The 27,711-nt window shown below is 44.3% G+C and overlaps 1 protein-coding gene across 1 annotated transcript in view; it reads right to left on the bottom strand.

The window, feature by feature from the left end:
* Nucleotides 1-188: 188 nt before the first annotated feature.
* The window catches only part of kz (putative ATP-dependent RNA helicase kurz), a 34,505-nt gene continuing 6,982 nt past the window's right edge, over nt 189-27,711 (bottom strand). The window contains exons 9-26 of the mRNA XM_089574439.1: nt 27,513-27,593; nt 26,646-26,878; nt 23,464-23,647; nt 23,026-23,133; nt 22,282-22,406; nt 22,102-22,198; nt 20,427-20,492; nt 20,268-20,346; nt 18,591-18,781; nt 16,077-16,124; nt 14,542-14,698; nt 13,511-13,631; nt 11,507-11,570; nt 11,333-11,447; nt 9,680-9,817; nt 7,295-7,463; nt 3,410-3,507; nt 189-345 (exon numbers count right to left, since the gene is read on the bottom strand). Of these exons, the coding sequence (XP_089430565.1) occupies nt 263-345; nt 3,410-3,507; nt 7,295-7,463; nt 9,680-9,817; nt 11,333-11,447; nt 11,507-11,570; nt 13,511-13,631; nt 14,542-14,698; nt 16,077-16,124; nt 18,591-18,781; nt 20,268-20,346; nt 20,427-20,492; nt 22,102-22,198; nt 22,282-22,406; nt 23,026-23,133; nt 23,464-23,647; nt 26,646-26,878; nt 27,513-27,593 (2,157 nt within the window). The 3' untranslated portion in view covers nt 189-262. The remainder of the gene's footprint in view (nt 346-3,409; nt 3,508-7,294; nt 7,464-9,679; nt 9,818-11,332; nt 11,448-11,506; nt 11,571-13,510; nt 13,632-14,541; nt 14,699-16,076; nt 16,125-18,590; nt 18,782-20,267; nt 20,347-20,426; nt 20,493-22,101; nt 22,199-22,281; nt 22,407-23,025; nt 23,134-23,463; nt 23,648-26,645; nt 26,879-27,512; nt 27,594-27,711) is intronic.

Raw genomic sequence — 27,711 nt, 5'->3', positions numbered from 1 at the left:
TTCCCGTGTTTATTCTTAACTTTTAATCCAGCTGCCTTTTGGAGAGCTCTGAATGCATTTGTTGCAAGGGTCTCTATCCAAAGCCAAGGCTCAAGTTCAGCTTTGTGGGCCTTGAAAGAAGCACTCCAAAATAGCACATTGTCTCCACTTAGTTTTGCTGCACTACTGTTGTATACAAGCACGACTCGTTTTCAACAATAACTTAAAATTTATTTCATATGTACATGTGTGAAATGAATTACAGGGCCCCAGTCTTGACTGTTCACTTTGGCTTTGGAGGCCATGCTAGTGTGACTTCGTTGTGCAGGCTCTCTTGTATCCATTCCAGGTACTCTCTCAGCAGGTCTGTCCGTCCATGCAGAGAGAAAGGGCTTGGTTATGGCTAGCAGTTGTAAACGCTTGACTTCAAATTGTACACGTGCTGGTTCATTCTACAATAACTACCAAAATAGCATTTTTGGCAGTTGCCTAGTCCAGTTATGACATATTTGCATACTCCATGATGCAAAATATGCCCTGCATTTCACTATGCAATCATGCTCTTGACTACATACAAGGATGGGATTGAACAAGGGTACCTCTAATTTGGTGTCTTGCCCACAACCATGCCATGCTCACAAAAGGAAAATCGACTGTCTGGCCATTTTAAGAAATGGGAAAATGCATTGTATTCAGTGAGTCAGAACTATACTTATGCACGCCATCTCATGATGCATTCTGAATGTCTTCCAAACTGTGTGTATAGTGCCCCAAAAAATCGCTGCCTGGCTATACGTATTTGGCATATGGCTGCTCCATAGGTACACTGCAGACTCCCTTATTGATGAAAACAGCCACAGAATGCCACTGTGTAAAGTGCTGTGCAAAGTTTCATTGATTGTGCAGGAGTCAATTACAACAGACTGCATAAGTGCTGGAAAGAGCAACAAATCATTTGCTGCATCACGTACATGCTTCATATTTCTGTAATCCCAAATTCCCTTAAAGAGAGCACGCATTTTTGCCAAGCTCTACAACTTTGTAAATGAACATCTTCATGTGTTTCAAGAGTTCAAATATCAAGCACTAGGCAACCTCCAACTACACCTCCAAGATTTTTATTTATTTACTGTGAATATACTCTTTTCTGAAACTTCGGTTCAAGACATATGAAAAGCAGAGTTCGGTAATTATACCACTGAATAAAACTCCCTCACTCATTCTCTAAAATCGATCTCTACTAGGGTACACCATAGACAGACCGCAGTGCTTTATATCAGATTCCAGTTGCAGTAAGGAAAACTGCCTAGATAAACTGCTCGTTTTCCAACTGACAATGTAGGCTTTAAAGTGCTTATCAAGCATGAAAATGAATGCACTGTAGTATATGTGAACACTGCATAAAGTTTGAAGTCTCCAGCTACTAAAATCCTGTCACAAGCGAGTTTTACCATTGTATCCGAAAGTTTTAAGACATGGTCAAAATCAAATGGTTCCATCCAATTGGGTATACTAGGCCGCTTTGTTTTTGCACCCCAAGCATATTTTTTTAAAATTCGGAATAAATCTGATTTCTCCCCGAAAATGAGCCTTCTAGACTAAGTTGGCTTTCACTTTACGAAGCTGAAGACAGCGCAAAAAAATTCGTGAATGTCTAGTACTTATTTCAGAGGGGAGTCTTTGGTCAACTAGGGATCTTAAACCTCTTAACACTCATTTTCATGAGGCGGATGAACTTGGAAGATAAGTTTAAAAAGGACGAATTAGAAGCATGAGGCCAAAATGTGGCTACCGACAAGATGTCTTATTGGAGTTGCTGCATGAAGCGTTACCCATGTTACTGACACCCTAACCCAAAGGCCTTGCGCATTTAAAATCGTCAGTGTGATGTTGGATGCTTTGGCACTGTACAAATAAGTGCAGGCCAGTCTTGCTCAGATACGAGAGTGCTTTGTAGGAGATTGGTGTTGCGACAACAAAATATTTTTAATAGATGAGGAAGAAAAATCTTATTTGGTAAACAATTTTTCAGAGGAGCCCGCAATTTCCATGTTTATAAAAATATGTGTACAGAATAAGGCATTTTATGTCTAGCAGAACCTCCTGATATCCTGGAAAAAATACCCCCCCCCCCTTCAAAAAAAAAAGCGCCTCAGGTATAACCAGTCGGTCCCTCCAGTAACCAAAAGCCCCAGACAGGAGACTAAGAGTTCAAAGAAATTTATTCTCTCTCCCTCTCCCCGGTTACCCTCCACGCAAGGACACTCCACAAAGCGATCAATATTACACGGTCATCTTCACAGATTTTTAAGCATCAAGAAAAGAATCCTGAAGCAAACAGCCATAATATACACACAACTCCCTCAGCCTCAGGCAGAAAGTGCACAAATGGCAGGCAGATGGCACGAGCACAACTGTTCCGGAAATTCAATGAGACATCTCCCATGCTGAAATGACCTCTTAGTTTTGTATGAGCAACCAATTATGTGAACGTAAATGTTTCAGGAGGAAAGGCAAGGCACGTTACCTAATTCTCACACTCTTGGGGAGCACCTGAATTATGCCATGAGGGAAGGGATGGGGGAAAGTGAAAGGCGGCAAAGAGTTGGCATTGCAGAGGGCTCCCTCTATTGTAATGCCACCACCACAGCAGGGATTTTACCCTGTCACCCTGTGCTCAGTGACCGAACACTGTGACCACTGAGCCACCATGGTGGGTGAACAGCCTAAAACGGAGTTTAACAATGTGGGGTACCCTCTTTGCCGAGAGTAACTGAGCAACAGTTTTTTTACTTCTGAAGCATATAAGCCGAAAGGCGCCGCAACCTGAGGACAATTGTTCACCTTACTTCAAACAGATTAAGGACCCGGTTACTTTTGGCAAAATGGTACAAAGCTAGATAGCTCTTATGATTACACTTCATTTTATGTCATTTAGACTGCTGTTGTATGTGTCGTGTCTGTATCACATTGTTGGCACAAAATGCATGCAAGGAAGTTGGAGCAGCTGAGCAGCTAACACTGAACTACTGAAGCAATGATAGCCTGCTGCACCCACTCACTTGTGTTCATTTTCACGCAACAGAGTGACAGAAACATGCACATACAACCTTGTGACTAATGTGCATAGCATTTTTCTAAGCACGAGTAGGATCATGTTTGTACATGCTTGGACTCTAATTTATAACTAACTATTCCAGTGAAATGTTGCCATTCTGAGTACCTCGCATATTGTTCAGCAGCTAAGTTTGCTTGTTCATGTATTTAGCAAGCTGTCATTCATGTTATATTCAGCTCCAATCTAATTCAGTGATAAGAACGCCATCACCAAGTCTCATGCCAGTGCAGCACGTTGCAAAGGCCACTATGCATTTTTGTGGCGATGTAAGAAATCGCACGAAAGATCCGTGTGCAGGAACACAGCACTCACACTTGGGCTCGCTGTCCCACAAGTCGCACAGTTTCTGTCTCGAGTCCGCAGACCGAGCGACGAGGGCTTGCAGTAAGCGCTCAGTGCGAGGCTGCAGCCTAAAAGACAAGTACAAGAATAGAGTCAACAATACACACAGCATCGCCAGTCAAGCTATTCTTAGGCACAAGACCCTGCCCTGCGATAAATGCGGACGCATGAACCCCACAGACACTGAGTGCTCCCAGTAGACGCGCGAAGGTCACCTCTGGAGAGCAAGAGGGCCACGGTCCGACGTGACCTGGCTCAGATGGCAGCACAGCTGTTGTTCGAAAGGAATCAGCCACCAATAATAGACCGCCAGCTTCAAGAGAAAGTGAAATGTCATTGCTGGCAGAAACTTGGCACAGTACACCAATCAACGGATGCCGGTCGGCAAGGTTAAGAAAACAGCACATCACTATTTAGAGATAGGTGGGCTAGACAAACACAAATGACATGGCCCAGTTCACCTAACTGATGCTCCCAAAAAAATTTTCATTACAGTGGTGACAAGTAAGGCAAATGCCTGATTCTGAAACAAGGGCGTGAGGAAATGCATTCTGAACGTTCCACAACTGCCTGCACCTCTCCACTGGGTGCTGAGATAGGATGTAGCTGCAGTCACTAATGGCACATGTTAGCAGCCGCAATCCTGTGCTCCTCTGCAGCTTCATAGGCTTTCTCTGAGCATGCAAAAATTAATTGGAACAAACACTTCTACAGAAACAGCATCATTTGATGCTCTGCAACTTTCTCCCTAAAATCACTTGCACATGTCTAGCAGTCTACAATTCTAACACACAGCTTCGACTTATACATACACCTGCATGCCTTCTGTTTGCCCTCCTCCTAACTACATTACATAAACAGCCTTCACAGCCCTCACGAGGCCAAAGTTGCTGAAGACCTGCTTATGCTTCCTACATGCATCATACACAACTGAGGAAAGAATGCTCCCTTGACAGTGTCACTTCATAAGGCAGACTCCCGTTTAGACGAACTCGTTTAAGATGAACTGTCACGTAAGATGAACAACAATTTGTTCGTTCCCCAATGTAAAAAAAAAAAAAAAGAGTCCGCTTATGACGAGCTGTTTCACGTGTGATTCGGTTAGGATGAACTTTCACACTGGCCGCGCACTCCAGCAACCTCGCGTGACGGCCCTCATAGGGCGTCTGCGAGGCACTGTCGAGCAAACGAAAAATATATAAAATGCTTCCACGCAAGAATGCACATCCCGAAAAGATGGCTTCTGTGCACATTTGCGATATTATGCAGAGAAGCTGTCTTGCGGAAGTGTGCTTCCTTACGGGGAAGCTTTCTTGCCGGTGCAGAAAAGGCATGGCACCTTCACTTGTGCTTATGCGCTGTGTAGAGATGCCAGATCTCAGTATCATGCGAGCATCACGTGTCATGTGCTGTCTCCGGCGGACTAAAAAGTCTGTCGGCACGGAGCGCACCCATTCGTTGATTTAGGGCTTAAACAGTTGGGAGCAGAACTTTCAACTGACACGCCGTCACAATATGCGTTATCACGGCATAGAGATGGCCAGATATCGGGCACTAGATAGATGGCCAGATATCGGGCCAGATATGGGCACTGCCTGCGGTGGACCCGTTGGACCAGCTCACAGAGTTGATAACAGCCACACTGCGGAAGGAGCAAGATAAGAGGTGCACCGCTACCCAGCTGGGCACAATCAGAGCTTCCGCAGCCTCAAAAATCAAGTAAGAAAAAAAAGACACAAACAAACAGAAGACGATGTGGAAGAGAGAGAGAGGGGGGAAAAGAGAGCTGGTGAAAAAAATAAAGCTAGACAAATGGTGTTTTCAAGTAGGATAGTGTGAATTTGCTTCATGCCCTCACTCTGCAGCTCACTTCATGCATAGTGCCACATATGCTCCATCTGTAATTATCCTCTCACTGCAAGGTCATTTTATTCATTGTTTTCATGTAACACATATATGGGCACGCATAGCATGTTCACATATCTTTTTTGGGCGGACTTCTGTTAAGACAAACTTCTGATAAGACGAAGAAATTTTCTGGTCCTGTCTAGTTCATTCTAAGGTATGAGGCCACTTTTCTGGGAAAAATTTCTAGTAGCAGATAAAAACACAAAATCAGTTGTCTGTTTTAAGAAGGACATTGTCTGAACCTAATCAAAATATTAAAACAATTGATAAAGAATTTTTTTTTTCTATTTTTAAAAATGTGCTAAATATACATCTGAGTCCACCAGTGATGACTTCAGTTTGTTCATGGCAAGGCAAACTGCTTCTGCATTTACATACATAAAGGCATGAGGTGTGCAATGAACCAAAAAATAATTATGATACCCTCATTTGTCATTGTGCAATAGTGGAATGAGCAAAAAAAAAAGCTTTTTGCACAGGCATCTTTTGAGAAAAAAAAAGGCAACAGTAAAAAACGAATTGCACGATTTTACTTATTGTTTTTCAATGCACAGCTGTGCATTGAAAAACAATATAATTATTGCAATATAATTATTGCACAGGGATAAAGTTGGGACTTCTCACCTAAGAAGGAATGGCAGAAAGCTTCCCTGCACAACACCACGAAGGTGTGGAGAACCTTTCTTACGGGGAAGCATTCCTGTGGGAGTTCTTAGCACAGGGAAGGCCGGGCACCATCACGCCAGCCTACACGCGGGCATCTAACACGGCTAGACATATATGACAACTGACAAGGCGTTGCAATGCATTTGATCAGCGCGGATACCTAAAACAGTCAGATATCTGTGCCGCATGCACGTCGCCTGAGCCAGATGGAGACATGCGTATGCATCTGCTTGTGGAGTTGGTAATGGCTGTGCAGTGAAGGGAGTGGGATAAGACACAGAGAGAGTAAAAAAAAAACTGAGTTCCTCTACTGCATGGCTAGCCAGCCGGGCACTTTCGGAGCGCTCGAAGCTGGAAGGAAAGCAAAAAAAACAGGAAAATACTGCAAATAGAGGTCGTTTCAGAAGAGAGAAAATAGAGACAGCGGCAAGAAAAACCGGCCCAATGCCATGAGCTCGCCATGGATGTCATGAGCTAGTATCATGCCTTCACTCTTCAGCTCACTTCCTGCGTAGTGCAATAAATGCTCTCTGTGCAATTACCTTTCCACTGTGAGGTGATTTTATTCATTGATCTCATATATGGACACATCTGACATGCCCACACATCCTTTTGGGAGCACATCTGACAAGACGGAGCAAATTCTCACGGTCCCTTCAAGTTCATCTTACACGGAGTCTACTCTATTGTAATTGCCATTCAAGCACAGATGATATACGCTGATCTAGGCATAGTTACACGCACTCCCGTGGGAGAGTTTATCTTATTATCCATTCACGTTCTTGCAACAGCACAGCGGCGCTGGTAGTTTTTGGTTGCCACTCCGTCATTTCAGCTTAGCTTATCCATGACTGTGCAAGTGCTGGGCGTACTCGTTTTTTTGTGCAAACCATAGCAGAGTGCAATCATTAGTCTAGTAACCTACTGTGCTGCAGAAATAAATATTTGTTCTTCTCTAACCTGCAACCCAACTGCCGACACACCGTCAAGGAAAGCACGGTATTTTCTGAATACTATAAATAATAACTATGAATAACTATGAACAACTATGAATACCTATGAATAAACTATGAAATATGAATAACTATGAATAAGGCATGAATTCAAATCTTTTTGCACACATACAATTTATTTAATACAAGCAAAAGCTGGTAAAAAGATTCTTATTCATGCAAATTTGCAACTTTCTCATGGAGTTCTAAATCTGCTGCCCATGCAGTCAGGGTAGCACGCACAGACATGCCTCCAGCTCCATGCACGCGTAATTATGCGAGAACTAACCTGGCCCAACTCTTGATCATGGTGATGGGTGGTGACAGCAGCAGCTTGCTATACTTCTCAAAGAAGGGCAAGACATCTCCCTGGAGCAGAAAGCGCGCAAACCACCGGAACTTATCGAGGCTCTCGGGGAATTCTTGCTCCACAGCCTCCATCTGCCATGCATGGGGTCCTGCACACAGAACGCAAGCACATCACTGAACTTTCAGACATATGAGACTTCTATACAAAACAGTAGAATCCCGCTGTTACGTGCTCGGATGGAGTGTCTCGCGCAAGTGCCAGTAACAGTGAACTGTGCTTTCGGTCCCTCTCTACACCAGAGCACCAAGCATAGAAACTTCTGTTTGTCTATGTGAAGCACATTAGACTAATTAACAAACTTTAAAACCTTTTTGCATACACACTGATACTTACTAGGTAGACGTGCAGGCTAGTTGGTGAACCATGATTCCTTAAAACAGCGCAAAACACTTTGTGTGTCTTTTCTTTCTGTGTCCTTGTCTTTTACACAGATACGTATTTGCCATGCATTTAACTTTTTCTTTGCCCACCTGCAGGACTCTGGACTTCTTCATCAACTTTAAAACTTTACTGCATTCACCTTTACTCCATGTTTTTGTTCTAATTTATTTATTTCCATACTCTTATTCCTTTTTGAATTTTCTGATTTTCTGTGATTTTCTCTTTCTGTCTTTCTCCCTCAAAATCCCTACCCAATGCAGAGTAGCATGTCAACACCGGCTAAATTCTTGGCCTTGCATTAAAGTCTCTCTCTCTCTGCTCTCGGGTGCTTCGTTTTTATCAGCCAGCCCTGCTCTAGTTTCCAGTGAAACAAATCAACACAAATTCGGCTGTTGCATCACAGTTGTGACAGCATTCCCACTTGATGTGTCGCGAATGTTGGTCTTACGATGGGGTTTACCCCATGCCAACATTTCACAGCCGAAGTTTAGACTCGTGAAACAGCAACAGCATGCCGGCCAAAGCGAGACTCTGTATTCCGTCGGCACTTGACTGCTGTTGTGTTCGATGGCTTCTGACACACTGCACCCGTGCTGACGCTTATGGGGGGGAGTTATCTGTAGCAGTTGCTGGTGCAGTTCCATCGCCACTGAGCAAATGACCAAAGGTGCAAAAACAAAACCATGCTGTGGCACATGCTGTATGGGCTGCACCATATGTGATGCTGTTGAGTGGGTTGGCTCGAAGCTTTTGTTTCCGTCACCCGCTTCGTTCCTGTCGCCTGCAACTAGTAAGATGCGACTTCTACATTTCAAGAGGCAAGGATTGTATAGGATCAAAGCAGCCACCGCAAACACAGTGCAGAAGCGCATGCATACCATAACTGGGTCTGCTCCGTGCGCACTCTGTCCTCGCTGCTGCCTCCCTCGCACAAACTACTCCTCAGGCAGTCAAAAAGTCATTGCAGGGTGTTTAGGACATTCTGCACAGGCAGCATAATTGTGAAAGGCTACAAAGCCTTGCAAAACCTTGATAAGTATTGTGGGGACGCCTTCGTCCCCTGCATTCGCTTTCCCGCAACGCACTAGTTCCCTGTGGTTAGCCCCCCCGCAAAGCACTCCTCTCGGTTCGGTTACTTTCAACTAACAGGGGAGGGCGCTTGCGTCGCAGCGACACCAGCGCCACGGATGGCATTTTGCTGCGCGCGCGCGGGGGAAAATCTGCTTTCTTCTCCCTGGTACCGGGAAGCGAGCGGACGCTTCGCTGGCGGCTTCGCTCTTCGTCGACGGGTGCCTCTTGGTCGGAACTTGCTCCCGCCAAGCCCGTCCCGTCCGGCCTCGAAGTTTTCCCTCTGGCCTACCGTGGGCAAACGTTCGCTCGTAACCGTGCTGGTGAGTCGGACATCCTCGATTCCTCAGTGTATTTTGTTGCTAGCTGGCGTTATTGTGGTTATAGCAATAAATGCCTTGTTTGTGTCAGCCAGTGTGTCGTTCCTTTGTTCCCGCAGAGCAAGGCCCGCCGTGGTCGGCATGCGCTCGGTAGCGCTCGTGACCACGGGGTGGGGTCCGCACGGCTTTGAACTGTGTCAGCCGCGGTTAAACGGGGAGAACGTGTTTATCTCCCCAATTTAAACCCCACAGTATATTGCGCTTGTTATAAATAAAAAAAAAAGCAGCAGGTGATAATGTCAAATTTTTTTTCCGCACGCTGCATTCGGCTACTACTACACTTCCCGGCTGTTACGCTCCCCTCTCCCCCTGAAATCTCGCGAGAAACATGAATATCCCATAGCCTCATTTTGTAACTGTTTCTGTAAACTGAGTTTGTAATTGCCGAGAACATGAAGCAAAAACTTTATTGCCTTGACAAAAATAGTAAAGCAAGAAGACAGGAGCAGATAGGAGCTACGATGAAAATGCTCACCAAACGTAGCTGTTACAAAGCAGAGCACTTTGTCACTCTTGTGATCGTAGCGCGGCGGTGGTTCCTCCAGTGGTGGTGAAAAGGTGCAGTATTTTGGAGCATAAACAGGCAGCCACTCAGGCTCCACCTCTGCAACCACTGGATAGCAAGAAATCAGTGATAATTATAATGCACAAAACCCAAATTGGTCTGGAAGTCTTTTTACAACAGAAACTGAATACTATGTACTACTTCAGAAAAATGACGAAGTCCAATTTTTCATAGTACATTTGTCCATGAAAAACTGTATCTTCAGTTCTATGAACACAATACAGATTGAAGCAAGCCTCAAAGCAATAGTACACACTTATGTTGCTCTACTTTGGTGGCATAGTTTAGCAACAACAGCAAGTCGAGATCGAGTTGCCTTTAATGTACAGTCGAACCTCGTTACAGCGAACAGGTAAAAAAATCTCAAGGTATAGCCGAAATTTATAATATAAAATTTCGCCCAAAACTCAAAACTTAAGAGACGCAGAACCGTAATTTAGTCAGTGAAATGATGACAACTGGGAGAGTACTTTTACGAAGTTTTACTGCTGTTTCGAAAGTGCTCGCGGCGATTGCAGATGCTGCAAAAAAAAAACAAGCAGCAAACGCCAGTTCGGTTGGCTTCCCCACACAGTACACCCAGCACGTGGCTGCGGCAGGTCAAATTCCTGCTAGGGTGGCTTTCCTTGTGACATGTGAAAAATGGGCCACCAAAATGACAGTATCGCTGTTTTCGCCACCTCCATGAAAGTTGACGATGGCATGGGATGGCTACTGGAAGGCTACAAGCGACCTTGCCGCTGGCTCTGGAGCCCCATCAACAGGTACAAGAGATGCAAATTGGTGCCGACCGCTTGGCTACCAACTGTTCACACTCCATATCTTCCACGGCGCTGTTGGCAAGTGAGAAATAAGGCCCCTCTAGTGAAAGATAAATTGTGAACTGTGGCACGAACACTTGCCGCACAACCAGTCACCTGTGCAACGAGGAAAAGCCTGCCGCCTGTCGTCGGGCGGGCACAGTTAGCACTTGGCAGTTCGATATATCCGTTTTATGGCAAATCGCGCTGGATATATACGTTAAGAACTGCACGTGTTTGTTAAATATATTTAGGAACAGTTCGATATAGCCAATAATTTGTAATATCCATGTTTGTTACAACCAGGTTTGACTGTAGTATCAATTTGATTAGCGTCAGAAGCAACCAACTGAATTCTAAAAGAAGCTTCTTTCACGAGCTTTTATACACTGCTGCTAGGAAGTACAATGAAACAAGGTTTGCTATCCAGCAAAGCATATCCTTCATGGAAATCAACAACAATTATTCAGAACATGAACTTAAATTAAATGCACCATATATAGTGCACATCAATAGACAAGCAGGCAATGAATTTTCTTCAAGGCATTAACAAATATAAGCACTGGTAAATATGAAAGAGCAGTCTGAAGAAGGTACACAAAGCAGTTTCATTCATCCCTTATAGTCGTGCACTCTCAGGCCAGCTTTGTTTCCATTCTCATTCAAGGATGATGATACCCAAAATAGTCAGCAGTGCAAAGCAAGCCCACGTTGAGGATTATCCTCTAAATCCCTCGCATATCTTCGAAAGTGTAGCACTAACCTCTCATGAACATCCTACTTGTCTCGAATATTTCCTGGTACAAGACAAATGGCGGCTGCTTGCTGCTCAGCACCGAGTTTGGATGGATGAACACGGGACCATCCACTTCCATGCTCTGCACATCACAAGATACACATGAATGGCTATCTGCATGTGCACATTCATGTGGCTTACCTTGTATGCATTCTTAGCAATGGCATTTTCTGTCTGACTGCATCTTTCCTCATCTGTCATCTTCCTATTAGGGTAGAGGGAAAAAAGGGGGAAAGGCCTAAAATATAACTTCAACAAAAAAGTAGGGGTGTGCGAATATCCGAAATTTTCGAATATACTTCGAATATTATATTTTTAGTATTCGTATTCGATTCGAAATCCAAGTATTCGTGTTGTCTCGGATATTCGACCCGACGCGAATATTTGTATCTAGCCGAATATTCATTGTGAGCACCGGCGTTCATTTCGGTCCGCAAGCCCTATCGACAAAGACAACAACAAGGCGGCGCCCAGAGCAATGTGCATGGACCTCCAAGAGCCATGCCGTAGCTGACTGCGCTGGTGAGCTTCTTTGTGGCTACACCTGCGAAGCTGGTGTAGCCAGAGCTGTGCCCGCAGTACCTCGAAATACGTGCCAGTTCAGTGCCAAGTGAGAGGACATTTTCTGTGGCTGGAGGAGTCGTTTCAGCTAGAAGGGAACTACAGTCAAGTCCACTTATAACAATGCTGGTTATAACAATATATCGGATATAACAATGGTCGGTCATGGCACCTTCAGCTTTGCCATGTGTTCTATGGTAAAATAACCTGCTTATAGCAATGCTGTCAAGGCACATTATTGGTTATAACAATCAAATCTGGTAATTGAGTGTCAACCATTACAGAAAAAGAAAAGAAATGCTACAACCACACCAGCAAAACCATGCTTACAACACAAAAGCATGCATGTGTGGGGCCGACCAATGGACTAAGCTGGCGCAGCAACGCCACGAAAGCAAAAGAGGCAGGCGTCATCACGTCAGGAGAGCTGCTGCATTGCTTCATTGGCTACGCACGCCATGCGTACCCCTAATCAGTCAGTGCAGCGCGCGTGCATGCAGCCAGCGCAGTTTTTCTCTTGTCAGCTGTCACCGCACCCTTGGTTCTGCATGCTTCTTGAATTTCCCATAAGAATAGCTTCCAAAAAGCCGGCTTGATTCCTGTGACGAGGAGGTGCGCAAAGCTCCCTGTGGCGCAGTGATGGCGGTGCTTTGGTCATCGGTGAACGGTGAACATTGTTCCGGTTCCCTGAAGTTCGATTTAACAAGCTTTTACAGGCATTAGAACAATCAAACCCCTGTGGGTATTTACTGTCAATAAATGCTCTGAAGTTTGTCATCCTTTCTTTTTTTTTTGGCACAACCCTGTTATAACAATTATTGGTTATAACAATGGTATTTTCATGGCACTTGAATAATGTTATAAGTGGGCTTGACTGTACTTCTGTCTGACCATGTGGAGCAGCGGGTTTTCCTTCACGACAACCTTTTATGTTCATCCCAGCAACGCTCAATCGTGCTGATGGCAAGCTAGCCTTAATCAATGCTGTGTACTAGCCATCTTATCTGATATTTCCACTCTTCTAAGAATAATGTTCGAGACTGATACTTTTTATGCAGCCACACACACCTTTTGTGTTCATTTAATCATCGATAGTTGAACTCTGATGTTCTTGGGTGCTCAAATAATTGTTTTGTAGTGGTTAAATGCGTCTGTCCTTGATTATTTGATATTCGATTCGATATTCGGAGCCAAGTATTCGTATTCGATTCGTATTCGAAGAATTTGATATTCGCACACCCCTACAAAAAAGACAAAAAATGAAATTGACCGACTTCTACAGCAGGCAAAAAAAGTGACATTTTGTTTCCTGATAAATTTGCAATTTGCAGCAACAGCACATTTTACTCTACTTTAGTGACTTGCACATGCAGTGAGTAGCTATCAGCTATTCCATTTTACAGAAGGCATTGTACAACCTAGTGTGCAAATTTATAATTCGATGCCAGCAGCAATTTTTGCTGCGTTCCATAAACTGATCAAGCATGTTTAAGTGGTCACAGTACTGCAGTGTGCAAATCCAAAACCATCCATTCTTTGCTGGGCTCAAAACAGAAGGCTAGAAAGCACAGCCACATAACATACTTGGCAATGTGGTCACTGAAACCCATGAGCAGAACCTGACGAATGAGTTTTGCTTGCAGATCAGTCGGTGGCTCCAACGCAGGGTCCACTGACAGGTTCAGGTTGGGAATGAGCAGGTTCACTGAGAGAGAAGAGAAAGAAAACATTTTTGGGCCCTTAAGGCAATAAAACAAAATGAAATAGAAAGCCACAGGCTGCAATAAACATCGCAGGATACTGCACAGAAGTAATCAGGGTGAAAGTAAAAACAGCAAGGGCAACGACTCCCAGGGGCAGATTTATTTTTATTTATTGATACTGCGATCTTTTACAAGACCTTCGCAGGGTGGGCACACAATATAGAAATACACAAATTCTGGAAACAACAAAACGATCTCAGGAACAAGCAAGCAATTCAAGAACAATTGATCAAATTCAAGAACAGTTGATCAAATTCAAGAACAATTTATCAACGAACAATTGATCAACGAACAAAAAGAACAATTGAAAAATTGATCAACAATTTATGAAGGACTCTTAGAAAGGGCAGCTGGCAAGAGAGAAGGGGGGAGGAGGGCATCCTGCTTGCAAAATGTACAGTCTTTGTCAAAAGTAACCAGGCTGCATGGTTTGCTTCTAGCTTGTATAGTGGAGCCCTTGTGGCTTTCCTAAAGATCAAAACGTGTTGGAAGGTAAGAAGACCCCCAGTCCTTACCTTCAACGACTATTTCAGCTTCAGGGAAGCTCTAAGGGCTCCACAGTACGAGCTTGAAGCAAACCATGCAGCCTGGTTACTTCTGACAAAGACTGTACTTCTTCAACAGCCTCCTGTCCCCCCAAAATCTGCCCCTGAAAGTTCCTCAGTTTAAAAGAAAGCTGAAACATTGCTGTGAGGAAATACAATCGATTAGCTCCGCATGTGCTTCTTTGCATCACAGGCAGAATTACTGCACGCAAGAATAGAGTCTCGCTAAATGCAGAATTCAGTAAAGGAGAAATTTCTTTCACTAGGCAAGTGAATGCATTTTGCCTCAAATAAAATAAAGACATACACTCATTTGTGAGCTGAATGCGAAGCTTCCGGATCTCAACCATAGCCTTGTAGCGAAGACCATGGCTCTCACAGAATGCGGGTGTGCAGCCAACGAATTCAGAGGCACCAACCGCTTTCAGCAACACCATGACATCCCCAAGAGCCAAGGAATGACCCTGTGCAATGAAGAAGGCATCAGTTTTTTTGTATTTGTATTCAGCACAAGAGCACTTTGTGCAACAGCACCGACTATAGTATGCTGCCACATACATAAGTCGACTCCCCAACTTGTTGACCTCCCTGGCCAATAAAGTCGAGACAAAAATGAGTCGATGCATAACCCCTTCGCCACCCTACTGGCGCACTCTATTATGCAGATTAGTACTGGGCAATTTCACACAAAAGGAGACGCGCCAATTTCTTGAAATTTTAGATTTGGCTGAAAAAATTATTATCATATAAGACACAGAAGTGTAAAGTCCTCCTTTTGAAGAAACAAAACCTTTTTCGCTAAATATTATGTTCCAAATTGTAACCAATTTTCTTAACCTGAGTATTTTTAGAAAATTATTGTTCAGGAACCGTTCCTTGCCATAAACGCTTCTCGGCACGTAGACATAAACATTAAAGCCAAGATTTTTTTGTGCTATCATTGAAAATGACAACATAATCAATGACTAAATTTTAGGCTTCTCCTCATCACAGCACTGAAGGAGTGCGGAGAAGCTTGACGTGATGTCATGGACGGTAAGATTCCGCTGCTTCCAAACAACGCTTGGCCTTCAGTGGCATTGGTTTTGCTCCCTCAAATCAAGCGTTTATGCTTTGGAAATGTACTGCTACTGTAGATGACGTCATCATGTGGCCCCAACGTGCTGCTGTGCGGTGTGGAGAAGCTTGAAGGCCGTAACAATTTTAATCGGCGATTACATCACCATCTCAAATGCAAGCTCAAATAGACCTAGCATGCTTTACCTGCAAGTTTCACCCATTCGACCCCTTAAGCTCACTGAAATCTAAAGCCTTTGCAGTTGCCATTTAACTTACTGCTTTTAAACTACCTTTGAGTAAATACATTTCAGTACCATTCTGCATTGCATTCTTTACGACTGTAAGACCTCTGCCTCCATTTATCTGGGCAAACTATCTTTACTAAAAACATCAACCACCTCCACTAGTGCTCGAGGGCTGTCGACACCATCATGATTAAGAACCATCAGTCAGTTCCAACAATCCATCACATACTGAAGTGAGAGAGAGAGAGAGAGGAGGAAGATGAAAGGCAAGGAGGTTAATAAAGAGGATGTCCTTGTCCGTTACCCTCCACTAGTAGAAAGAGGGAAAGGAAAGGGATGGGGTAAGGACCAGGAGCATTAGGTAAGGACTTCAGTGCCAGTCTAGTATTGCCAAAGTGCTACAAGTAAGGGCTTTGTGCAAATGCAAGCACTGTGCTATGCAAACAAAAGTGCCACAGCCCACCTATACATGTTACACAATGCACGCACACACACACGAATGAGCACGCACGCATGCAACCATATGTAATGTACTTACCTGCCCCGCCCACATCTCTCGCACCTTTTTCCACCTGGCTTGTTTATCCTGGTTGGGAAAACAGGTCAGCATGTACACGCAACAGTAGTGCAATACAAAAATATGCAGAAAACCTTGCTCACAAGCAGCTGAACCATTTCATTTTTTGAAAATTCAGCGATGTGCCCTGTCCAGGCATCACAAGCATGTACAGTCAAACCTCGTTATAGCCAACAGGTTAAAAATCATTAAATAGTTTGCTACAGCTGGAATTCTTATTACAAAATTTCGCCAAACACGCATGATAGAGCAGTGCAATTTAGTGATGGGGCAGCAACTCAGGTGATCCTTACCAGAGAAATGGGGAGTCCTTTTCCCAAGTCTTATTGACATTTTTGAAAGCGCTCAGGGCGATTCCAAAAGGTGCAAAAAAAACGGGCACCAGATAGGTTGGCACTGCTAGCACGCAAAAGCGACATGCCAAGCACTAGCTAGAGTGGCTTCCCCACATTATAGCTGTGTCACGTGAAAAACTGCACATCGGAGCAAAAGCTATCGCCGTTTTCACCATCTCCGTGACAGCCAACATGAGTGCACAATGGCTGCTACAAGACTACAACTCTCCCGGCCGCTGCTTTTAGGGTGCTGTCGACGGGTTCAACACATGTGAACACATGCTAACTACCGGGCTACCAACCCTGCAGCTGTATTTTCTGTGGCGCTGTTGGCAAATGCGAGATAATAATACTAATGCAAAATAAAAGTCCGAACCTTTGAGCGAACACTTTCCGCACCACTGACAGTCACCTGTGTACTGCGGTGAAGCCCGCCACCTGCCACCCGAGCAAGCACCCCATAGTGCTGGGGAGTCCGTTTCATGCGGTCATGTGTTTAATACAGTAAATAATTCGTAATATCCATGTTCGTTATACTGAGGTTTGACCGTATCCAGATAGAAAGCTAAAGCTCTGCTACAGCTCTGGTACAGCTATTTCAAATATATATTTAAATATATTTCAAATATATATTTCAAATATATTTCCAGACTAGAACAAGAATGCGCAGAATTTATAAGCAGCGCCACGTTACCATTCGAAGGACAGATCAGAATTCTGAGCGAAGCACTGGAACAACCAAATTCTGAAGTTTTTAAAAACATCCATTTTGCAGCATTATGCCCCTCCATGAAAAAATACCACCTACATTAGCACACCAAGGATTGGATCCAATAAGAATTACCATTATCAAGAGTAAAAACAGGCCTGTACAGTTCAGCTACGCTACCAGCAGACACTTCTGCAATGCAGTTCCTACTACATAATGAAATGTCTTTCAATCCCTTAGTATAATTTGAAGCTGTCATGACAGCAAAATTTATCGCAAACCCGAGAAGTAAATTCACATCAGCAAGATACAAGATTTGAGCACTAACAGTGCAGCACCTTCAAGAGATTCAAAATGGCCAGAGGTGCCTGAGCCATTGAGGTTCGTTGTCCCTATCACCATCCTGAATACACCCACTGCAGGAAGAAGGCCTCTCCCATGTCTTCCCAATTAATCCTGTCCTGTGACAGCTGCGGCCATCCTATCCCCGCGAACATCTTAATCTTCATAGAGTTTCTTACTATTACCTAGAGGGAAAGCTGGCAGCCCGTCTATGGGAGTTTGCATGGCGATCCCTCGAGACCACTTCAGCCACCATGGGCGCTCAAAGCATCATGGGGCGGTGAGCTACTTGTTGCGGAACTGCAACTTTTGGCCAAAAATTAATAGAAAAATAAAGCTGTTTGATAACTACAAACATCCTAACATTCAATATCTGGTCTAATGATTGCAACAAATGAGCAGAAAAGCATTTAAGTGCAAAGTTTGCCCAAAATAAGAGACGACTCGCTCTCCTATTGGCCTAGTAATGAACACTATAAAAACTAATATTTCGTAATTAACAGGCGCACTTTTAAAAGTAAATATGTTTTCAAAAAAGATGTTGTTGCTTAAATACTATAAGAGGTTTTTTAATGGCATTTCGGAAAAGTGAAACCTTTTATTGGCGTCGTGTGTTGTCGCGATTTCACTACTGTGGCTTTTGCACACTGCGTTCGCGGGAAAGTCGTCTGCGCACACACGAACTACGTTTTCGGAATGAAACGCCTTAGTACTGCCACTCTGTGTTCCCAAAAAACTACGACTGTGCCGCAACAAGTAGCTCACCGCCCCATGATGCTTTGGGCGTCCATGGTGGCTGAAGTGCAGCGCCGCCAGCTTTCCCTCCAGGTAATAGTAAGAAACTCTATGTTAATCTCAACCACCCACCTAAATTTCTGCCGCACCCTGCTACACTTCCCTTCCCTTGGAATCCAGTTTATTACCATTAGCAACTATTGGTTATCTTGCCTTCACATTACATTCCCTGCCCAAGCCCATCTATTTCTTCCTCTAGATTTAGACTGGGATGCCATTAAACTGCGTTTGTTCCTCGACCCATTCTGCCCTCTTGGCTGCCTCAACCAATCCACAGACACGTGGACAGCTCACCTGCTTGCTGTCCTCACCAGAGAAGCCCATGGTGAAGAAGACCTCCTGCACAGTCATGGCGGCCACTACGGCAACCACGTAGGGCAGCAGGCCGTGCTGGTGGGAGAGGGCCAACATCTTGGCATAGCGGGGGCTCACGGGAAAGCAGGACATGGCCCGCCCCAGCGGAGTGACTCGAGCGCTCCACTCCCCTGCGTGGCAAGGGAATAGCAGTTATCGCAGTCCACCTGAGTGCAGCCAAGGAGCCACAAAGAAAAACTATACAAAAAAAAATTCAGTATTCTAAGCGGGGGGGGGGGGGGGGTCTCATTCCTGCGCACGCGTTTCTTGCAAAAAAGCTCAAAACGTTTAAACTCCTACCCGTTGCCGCAGTTCGGTGATGGCTAAAGGGTTTCGCCGGCTGCCGACGACGAGATAGCGAGCTTGCGGAGGCGGCGGTCGCATTTTTTCGATGGAGGCGAAACCGCCTCCGTGTTAAGACGTTGGGACTTCGGATCGCGTTTAAAAGAGAGAGAGATCCACTTGCGGTAGAGCTTAATCCTCAACCATGCACTGCGCTGGCCCAGTTGGCTTTGCTCGCAACTTAACACTGGACGGATGGTGCGATACGCGCTGCGGCTGGGACTTGCGACATCGCGTTGAGCTGGTCAATTGAGCTCATTGGGCACTGTGGTTTAGACGCCGTGCCATTAATACGAAAATTGTCTCGGTGCCTGTATTCGAAGCGTTCACTTAAAACTCTCGTGTGGCGCCGGAGATATATGTAGGATTCTTTGTCTTATTCTCTAATTACTCTCAGACACTGTGTGCTAGGCGGCGCAGAGTTTAATGGGACTAGAAGAAAAATGGGGGGGGGGGGGGGGGGGGGCATTGATATCCATGTAACCATTGGTATATAATGTGGTGGCAGTACTCCACAAAGCATTCAGCAAAATTTTAGCAACCGTTCGTCATACAGTATTACGTGCGGTGTCATAGCATGTCTCTTTGCACATAGCTTATATGTTTTAGTCAAGTTAGAGGCTAGCTTGCGTCAGGGGTTCGGACCAGTGACATATGCACCTTTAATTGCATGCTCTGTATCTTTGAAATAAAAATCATTTACTGGTCATCCCTGCCTTGTGGTCTCTGCCATGGTTGTCTTTATGAGCATCAACATCACCACTCCCACTATGTCCACCCCAGGTCCTTTCTTCGAGCATGCAATTTTCGCGGTATGCAAAACCAACCAGTGCCCAAGTGCAACCCGTGCTACAAGATGTTACACTTTTTTTGCTCCTCATGGCTTAGGGGTTTAGCCTGGAATCATTGTTCTCAGACCAGGGCAGTTGCTCTATCAAGTGATCTGACCAGAATAGCTACAGTGAGCGAGCCAGGATGAGGCTGAGGTGACCAACTCAAGCGAGAGGAGCAATGTTATACAGCGGTTTTGAAATTAATACTTTAAGAATGGAGGAGAATTATGAGAAAAAGAAATGATTACAATCAATACCTACACTTATGGAGTCATATGGTTACAAAAAAATGTTGCATACAAATGGTAAAAAAGAAAAAAAGGAATGTGTCCTATTCAGCAAAACATAAGGAGCTAAGACAAGGCACAGCTCGGGGCAAAACTTGCCACCTGCTTCACCTGCTTTTACCATAAACACCACGAAGAAATTAGTAAATACTTACATTTTGCCAGATCCTTGAAGCGAGCTGGCTTCGGAAGCTCTTCCAAAGCTCCCATTAGAATCAACTTCTTTTCGGCTGCCTGAAAGTTGGAGCATTCTATTGTGTATGCCCATTAACTGGCTTAAAAGCAATAAAAGGGAATCAGTTAGGTTGCCTTACCTTCAGAGCCTCCTTGTCTGGTGCTGACGGGTATGGGAAATTCACAACCTTGTCTATGTTCATGGCCTGTCAATATCGAACAAAGAAGCAACCATAAAATTGAAAAAGAAAAAAAAGGGAAGAACCTTCATAACAGTGTATTATGAAAACAAACACAAACACTGAAAAACACTTTTTACCTCTGCCTTTGCTAAAGCAAGAAACAAACTTAGTAAGAAAATTTTTGCATTATTCACTGTGTCCATTTTCTGAAACAAGGGTAGGTCTGAAATTTTGTGGACTCTAACAGTACATTTTGCTGCATGCGTTTCTTGTCTTGTCAAGCTACAGAGAGATGTTTGCAAGTTGCTCTAGAGGTACAACTGCTCCACAGTGTTTTCCAGATAATCATCCTGACTACAAAAATACACACACACAAAAGTGGAGCTGACGTGAGGACAACCATGACGTTCTTGAACAAACGAAAACAAACAATCATGCTCCACCATTTCCATGGAGGTCTCAGCCTCACCCAGTGAGCTGTCAAGCTTCAAAAGCATCTTAGGAATGACGATCCATCCAAGAACATTGTTTTCAAGCGGTTTGAGATTCCAAAGCAGGCACTTTGGGAGTACAAATGACAATTGCGGTGGATGAACTCAATCATAACCAGTGATGAAATGTTGCTGCTGATAAGAAATTCACGCAAGAATAACCATATAAAACCATGAAAAGGTTTCTGGATATTTTCAATATTCCAAAAACGTCAGACTTAAGCACCAAACTTGAGAAACTCCTCCAACCTGAGAAACAAGATTGGAAACTCCAAGAATCCCACATGGATCCCCTGACAACCAACACAGATCCAACCCGGATCCAACATGAACCCAACATTGATCCTCTGGCAACCAATTGATGAAGCCACCGATTATTTCCCAGATCTTGTTCCTTGTGACATGTGCAAGTCGAAGTTCATGGAAAACTGTACAACACCAGAAATGAGGCCACTATCGCTGAGAACAGTGAACTGGAAAAGTCTGAAAAGAGCAGTTTCGAAGCACGTCCTGAAAATTAAATCTATCACTTGAAGATATGCATCAGCAACGAATATGCCAAGAAATGTTGAATAAATGGACTTTCTTTTGGCGCAATTCGATTTCTCTTTCATTATTTTATCAACCAAAGTGCAAACAATTTCAGACCTCCCTTTGTAGAACTGATTTGAATTATATAGTCAATCGAGGTAGAAAGTCACTGAAAATTCATTCAAAACAAGCAATGTTCAAACTAAGGTAGCCTGATTTGACACAAGAGGCTGATACACCGACATGCCTCCATTGCACGGGTAACTGTAATGAAAGAACACCAGCGCATGCTAGGCCATCTCATGTGTATGCAGCTGCTCAGCAATGATGGCAAGTGACATGTAATGTAATGTAAGTGATGTGTAATGGCCTCCGATGCATGACAATACCACACTGGTGCCACATGCTCTGCATTCCCCACAGCCACCAAAACAAACTGATCTGTCCCCATTCCAGGTGCGTGGTGAAACAAACAACAGGGAAGAAAGGAGCAGAGCGACAAATTCCACAGCAGATGGCTCTAAACAAACGAAAAGCTTGCCTGCAGTAGCTACTGTGCTAATATAGTGACACAGTCCAACATGCCCTGCAGATGACATGCAAATACAAACCTTCATTTGTAAAACAAGGTCGTCAACGGGCCTCCGTGTTATTTCTGGTGGTGTGAACTTTTGGAATTCATCGTTGAACATGGCAGAGGAGTACAACCTTAGATGCCAAAAGGAAAAGAAGAATAAGCTAACAGGTCACGCATCTTGGTCAGGACAAGGCAGCCATGGGACTTTTCTTACCTGTAACAGTGACCGGGGCATGTTCGGCCTGCTCGGCCAGCCCTCTGATCTGCAGATGCTTTGGAAACCCAAGATATTAGAAAAGCCGATATTCCTGTCACTTTGTCGTAGACACGCATTTTAACCTGCAAGAAGGAACACTCTGTTTAGAATCCCCGCTGTGCATTCGAAAGCAATAGCACCAGTCAAACACGTCTATAAATGTTTAAATTAGCTTAACTATAATTAGCACTTCTAATTACTTCCCATGATGAAGTGCAAAAACCAAACAATTTTTATAGATTCTAGAGCTAGACTGAGGAAAAAGTTTGACAAGAAGATGCACTTGAAATTCTGTTGTTCACGCTTAGAGCTAAAATGAATAATGCTGGAGTCCTGGCCTGCAACCGTAATGAATTTCATAGTGTCTATCAGAAGTGAACGCACCAGAGTATGTGTCTATATATTAAGCTTCCCGCAACTGTAGACACTCTGCCCACCACTTCAAAAAAATGTCTGCCGCTTGAACATAAACTGCAAACACAGCTGAATATCACAGCGACAGCAAGCTCAAGCGTTGCTTCAGTCATCTGACCCAATGCTTCCAGCACTGAATTCATAAGATTTCACAACTGCACACAAAAACAATGCAAGGCAAGAAATTAATAATAGCGTGCATACAAATGCTCACAAACAATGTTTGTTGGCAAAAATCTGCAAGAACGGTAAAGAAAGTCTATTAAATTAAGCTAGAATGCACCTTACCTTGCCAGTATCAACAACATATTTAATGTTTGGAATGGTCAAAGACGTTTCACCAACATTGGTCGCCACAACACAAAGCCGGGTGCCCTCTGGTGGGGTTTGGAACACCTGAAGATGCAAAAAAAGAGTTAAACTTCACACAGAAAATAAGCACATGAAATGCGAATATAACTTCGGAAATAAAATTCACAAGCAAGCTTAAAGTCAGGGCCATTTATCACTCACAATGAAGCATCATTTCAAAACTGAATGAGCTAAAATGCAAATCACAAAGCACATCAAAGCATCACAGAATGCATAATCAAACCACACCCTCAGTTATTCACGCAATAAAAACACCCGGCAGCTTTCAAGCGCCACTGCAAAAGAACAAATATACTGACACTCCCACTGATTTAAGCACAAATGCATGTCCCAGACACTTGAAAAGACACATACCTTGGCCTGCTTTTCCGAGGGAAGCAAAGAGAACAGGGGAAGAACAGTAAGTGGCTGCACATTCCTGCTGGGGGCAAGCTCCTCCATAAGGTCGTCATCTTCAGATGAGGAGAGATCACCATCATCTTTTACATCTTTTACTAGTTCTTCCAACTGGCCTTCGTCCAGTGGCACCACAGAATAGCTGCAATGAAAACAATTTAGTTTAGTTTCGTTCAGTTTATTGGGTTTAGTGTCCCAAAGCAGCTCAGCCTATGAGGGACACCGTAGTGAAGGGCTCCGGAAATTTCGACCACCTTGGGTTCCTTAAAGGTGCACTGAAGAGGATTCTGAACATGTCTTTTTGCCGCGGGAACTCGATCCACACATTCCTAGCATTCTTAGAAACAGTGACTTATTCCCCTGTGTGGCCGATTTCCCCAATCAAAACGAATTAACGTCCGGCTGCCGCCTTTTTTTTTTAAATTCTGCCTCGTACGGTGGGCGGAGTCGACCAACGCGTGGAGCGCCTTTCACCCAGTCCCGTGGAGGCTTTGCTTTCGCTTTATTTTGTTTTTTAGGTTTCCATGAATAAATAGTTTCATTCGCAGATAATATAGCCGCAAAATAAGCCCGAATACCGTATTTACTCGCATAATAGGCGCACTCGCATAATAGGCGCACCCCTAGTTTGGTCGCGAAAAGTTAACTTTTTATTTCCGCGCATAATAGGCGCACCCCAAACTTGGCACTGTGATCAATACTGTATTTACACGATTGCAAGCCGACGCCTTACCGCCCCCCACCCCCAATCTTTATTTTAACAAAGTTTTAACTGAACTGACTACTGGTCCACACTAGTGCTGCTGCCGTCGCAGCTGCTGCGGACCCACAGCACGTACAACGACATCGCGTAGAACAGCCGCACTCAGTTTTCAGGGATGCTCATTTTAAACGTCTGTTTGGAAAGTTTCATCTCCAGCCGGAAACGTTCCCGACTTAGGCCCGCGAAAACCTCGGCGCCTGGAGTCGCGTACGAAAATTTAGGCACGCCACAGACGCAACTGCCGCACTTCTCGGCCACGTCGAGTTTCCGACCTGCTGCACGCTTGCCGTGTTCGAGCGAACTCCCAGCTGGTTAGCTATTAAGGTGCTTGCCCGTCGAGCTAAAACAGCAACGCTCGGCGGCAAAGCCATAAACCACGATGAACTACGTGCTACCGCAGATCCCGGCACTTAATAGACAAAAAAAAAAAAAAAAACCTGGAGCTGGTGATGCTGATGGCGATATAGATAGTGAACGCTCGCGGCGGAAGAAAACATTGATGATGATGATAAGCTTGGCCTTGGGCGCCCTTCGTGGGCGGCGTCTGGAAGCTCCTTTGCGCGTGTGTGGCCTCCGCGATCAAGCGCCCGTTGCGCGCAGCCGGAGCTGATCGCGGAGGCCTCGACGCGTGCATTTCAAAGGCTATTCCCGCGTGGGTCGTGGAAAGTTTCGGTGCGGCCCTTACGTTTTTTTTTTTTAATATTTTCTTCGGGAAAACGGGGTGCGGCCGTACACGAGTGCGTTTATGCGGTATGTTCAATTTTGCGAGTCGAAAAATTTCCGGAAATTTTACCCCGCGTAATAGGCGCACCCCGAACTTTGAGCCGGATTTTCTGGAAAAAAAGTGCGCCTATTATGCGAGTAAATACGGTAAATAAAAATACGCACGGACTATTTGCTACTACGGACTACTACGTATTACTCCGCCGATGGCAGAGCGGCAAGCCGCCATGGGACTGGGTGAAAGGCACTCCACGCGTTGGTCGACTCCGCCCACCGTACGAGGCAGAATTAAAAAAATAAAGGCGGGAGCCGGACGTTAATTCGATTTAATTGGGGAAATCGGCCACACAGGGCAGTAAATCGCAGCTTCTAAGAAAGCTCGGAACATGTAGATCGAGTTCCCGCGGCAAAAAGACAAGTTCAGATTCCTCTTCAGTGCACCTTTAACGTGCACTGACATCGCAATGAAAACAGTGAATGCCATTACAGACAGCCGACTGCTAGCAACCACACTGGAAAAGCAGAGCCGGATCACCCAAAGTACACGCTGCTGGGCATGGTCATATGAACCTTGACCATGGAGCAAGGAAGTGCTTGAATCAAGCACAATTACTTACGCGAGAAAAAAACTAAGCACTCAAAGCCTGTGGTAGAAGAACTCCACGTAAAATTACAAGGATAAGCAGAAGCCAATGCACTTCACCGCAGTGTTACATATAGCATGTCTGCGACAGGGGAACACGCGGGTCAAAATATTAGTTGCAATGATCCTCCAATTTTGTTATGAAAAAGCTTGTCATGAATAGCATTTCACCATTTGCAACACAACAAGAATATGATAAAATAATCAAAGTTCAAAAGAAAGTATGTCATGGCACAGAAGAATCTGTTTACTGCATTTCACACCAACACACAGGAATTTTGCACGTCCTAAGGAAAATTTGAAGCATACAACATGAGTACTGCTTGATGTTCACAATACACAAATTAAGAAAGAGAATTTCATATATGTAAGCAGTTAGTAGTAGCCAGAATCGGCAGTAGCAAGCAAATGCAAACCATTTCTTGCACTAAGTGGATGTTTTTCTATGCATAAAGGCATTTTACAAATTGTACACAACACCAATTTGAAGTATAGCTTGCTGCAAAGCAAGCATAACATTGTAAACAAACCACTCCACATGCACAGTCTGCTGACACCTGCTGCCATATTTGTTGGTATGAATTTCAGCATGTGTCAACTGCCTAAAGGAGAGGGACTCGATTTAGTGAAAGTTCGTGGGAAGGCATGTTTCTAGACAGCATTGTTTTTGTATCATGCAGTTGTCAAGTACGTAAGCAGAGATGAAAAAATGAAGCAGTCTCCAAGAGCTATCTTTGAAGACAGCTGCCTTTCAGCACATTACGAAATCCCCTCTGCTGGCTACATCAACAAAAACAATAATCCGATCTATGCTGCAGGGCATCTGACAAATTTAAAAATGTTTTCCGACATCACTTCCAAGGCTGAAACCACAGGCGAGCGCAATGCATTTGAAGAAATGAACCTGCAGAAATTGGCGGCATCACCTAATGCGGCAGTGAAATAGGGGTACCGTGCAAGAGGTTCCACTAAGTGGAACCTCTGGATTACCACATCAGCAGTAATACTCACTTGTCAAGGTTAACACTTTTTGTCTTTGGCTCAGTTGTAGGGGAAGCCTTTTGGCCTTCCTCTCCCTTGCCCTCACTGGCGTCTTGTTTCAATGCCTCCTGGGTTTGCCTGTGAAACCCGGGGTTCTCTGGGAATCGTTTTCTAAGTTTCCGGCACAAAGACTGGACCTCTTGCTGCCCTGTCACGAATACCAGGATGCCGCCCTCTGGTAGCTGTTGGTGTATCTTGCAAACCTAAAGGAAAGTAAAGGGGAGGGGTCACAGGTGTTGTTGTGGTGCTACAAAAGCAGAAACTGCTGAGAATGTTGCGTTCGGCCCACAGCATCCTCACCACCATAAATCTTATGCATACATAGGCCAAATTTCAAGTAAAAAAAGCCCTAGCTAGCAGATAGTTGGCAGAGCAGATTCATTATATCAAGATCTACCGCCACAACACCTCTGTTACATAGAGTACACAAATATACCCATTTCAACTGGCATCAGCGTTGAGGAATCTAGAAATTTCATACCACAGTGGAATTTTCTACATGAAGATTTATTATTTACAGGTTTAACTGTATATGGCTGCTGAGGTAAAGGACCCCAAATTTACGACAAAGCACACACAAAAATGAAAAAGACAGCCAGTGCCCCAAGTAAAACAGTAGCATTTATGCAGTCTTAACTGTGATTTTACACACTGCTGCCTGCAGTGGCTTTTAAAAAGGCTGAAATGCAGTCATTAATCAAATGCATATTAATCCTTTGTGTTCAACCCCTTCAGTTATCCCAGATAGACTTAGAATCTACATTTCCCACACATTCATATTTTTTAACTGTCCAAAATCACTTGACAATCAATTTCAGTACTAGCAGCAGTGGTTACCTTGCGATATGCCTCCTGCATGTAATCATCAGGTGTCCTCTTGTTGAAATGGATAGTTACAGGGTGTTGTCTGGAGTCCACCTGTAAGCCAGAATAACATCTAGATTATGACAATGCAGCATTTTTACGCAGCTCAGTAAAAACAGGTGCCACTGGTCCACTTAATGATGAACCTAACTGCAGATACTTGAGCTGGCAG

This window comes from Amblyomma mixtum, chromosome 2, assembly GCF_055824585.1.
Source record: "Amblyomma mixtum isolate Tamu chromosome 2, ASM5582458v1, whole genome shotgun sequence".
Taxonomy (NCBI): Eukaryota; Metazoa; Arthropoda; class Arachnida; order Ixodida; family Ixodidae; genus Amblyomma; species Amblyomma mixtum.
The sequence above is the reverse complement of the archived record's forward strand: the minus strand, read 5'-3'. Positions and strand labels throughout refer to the sequence as shown.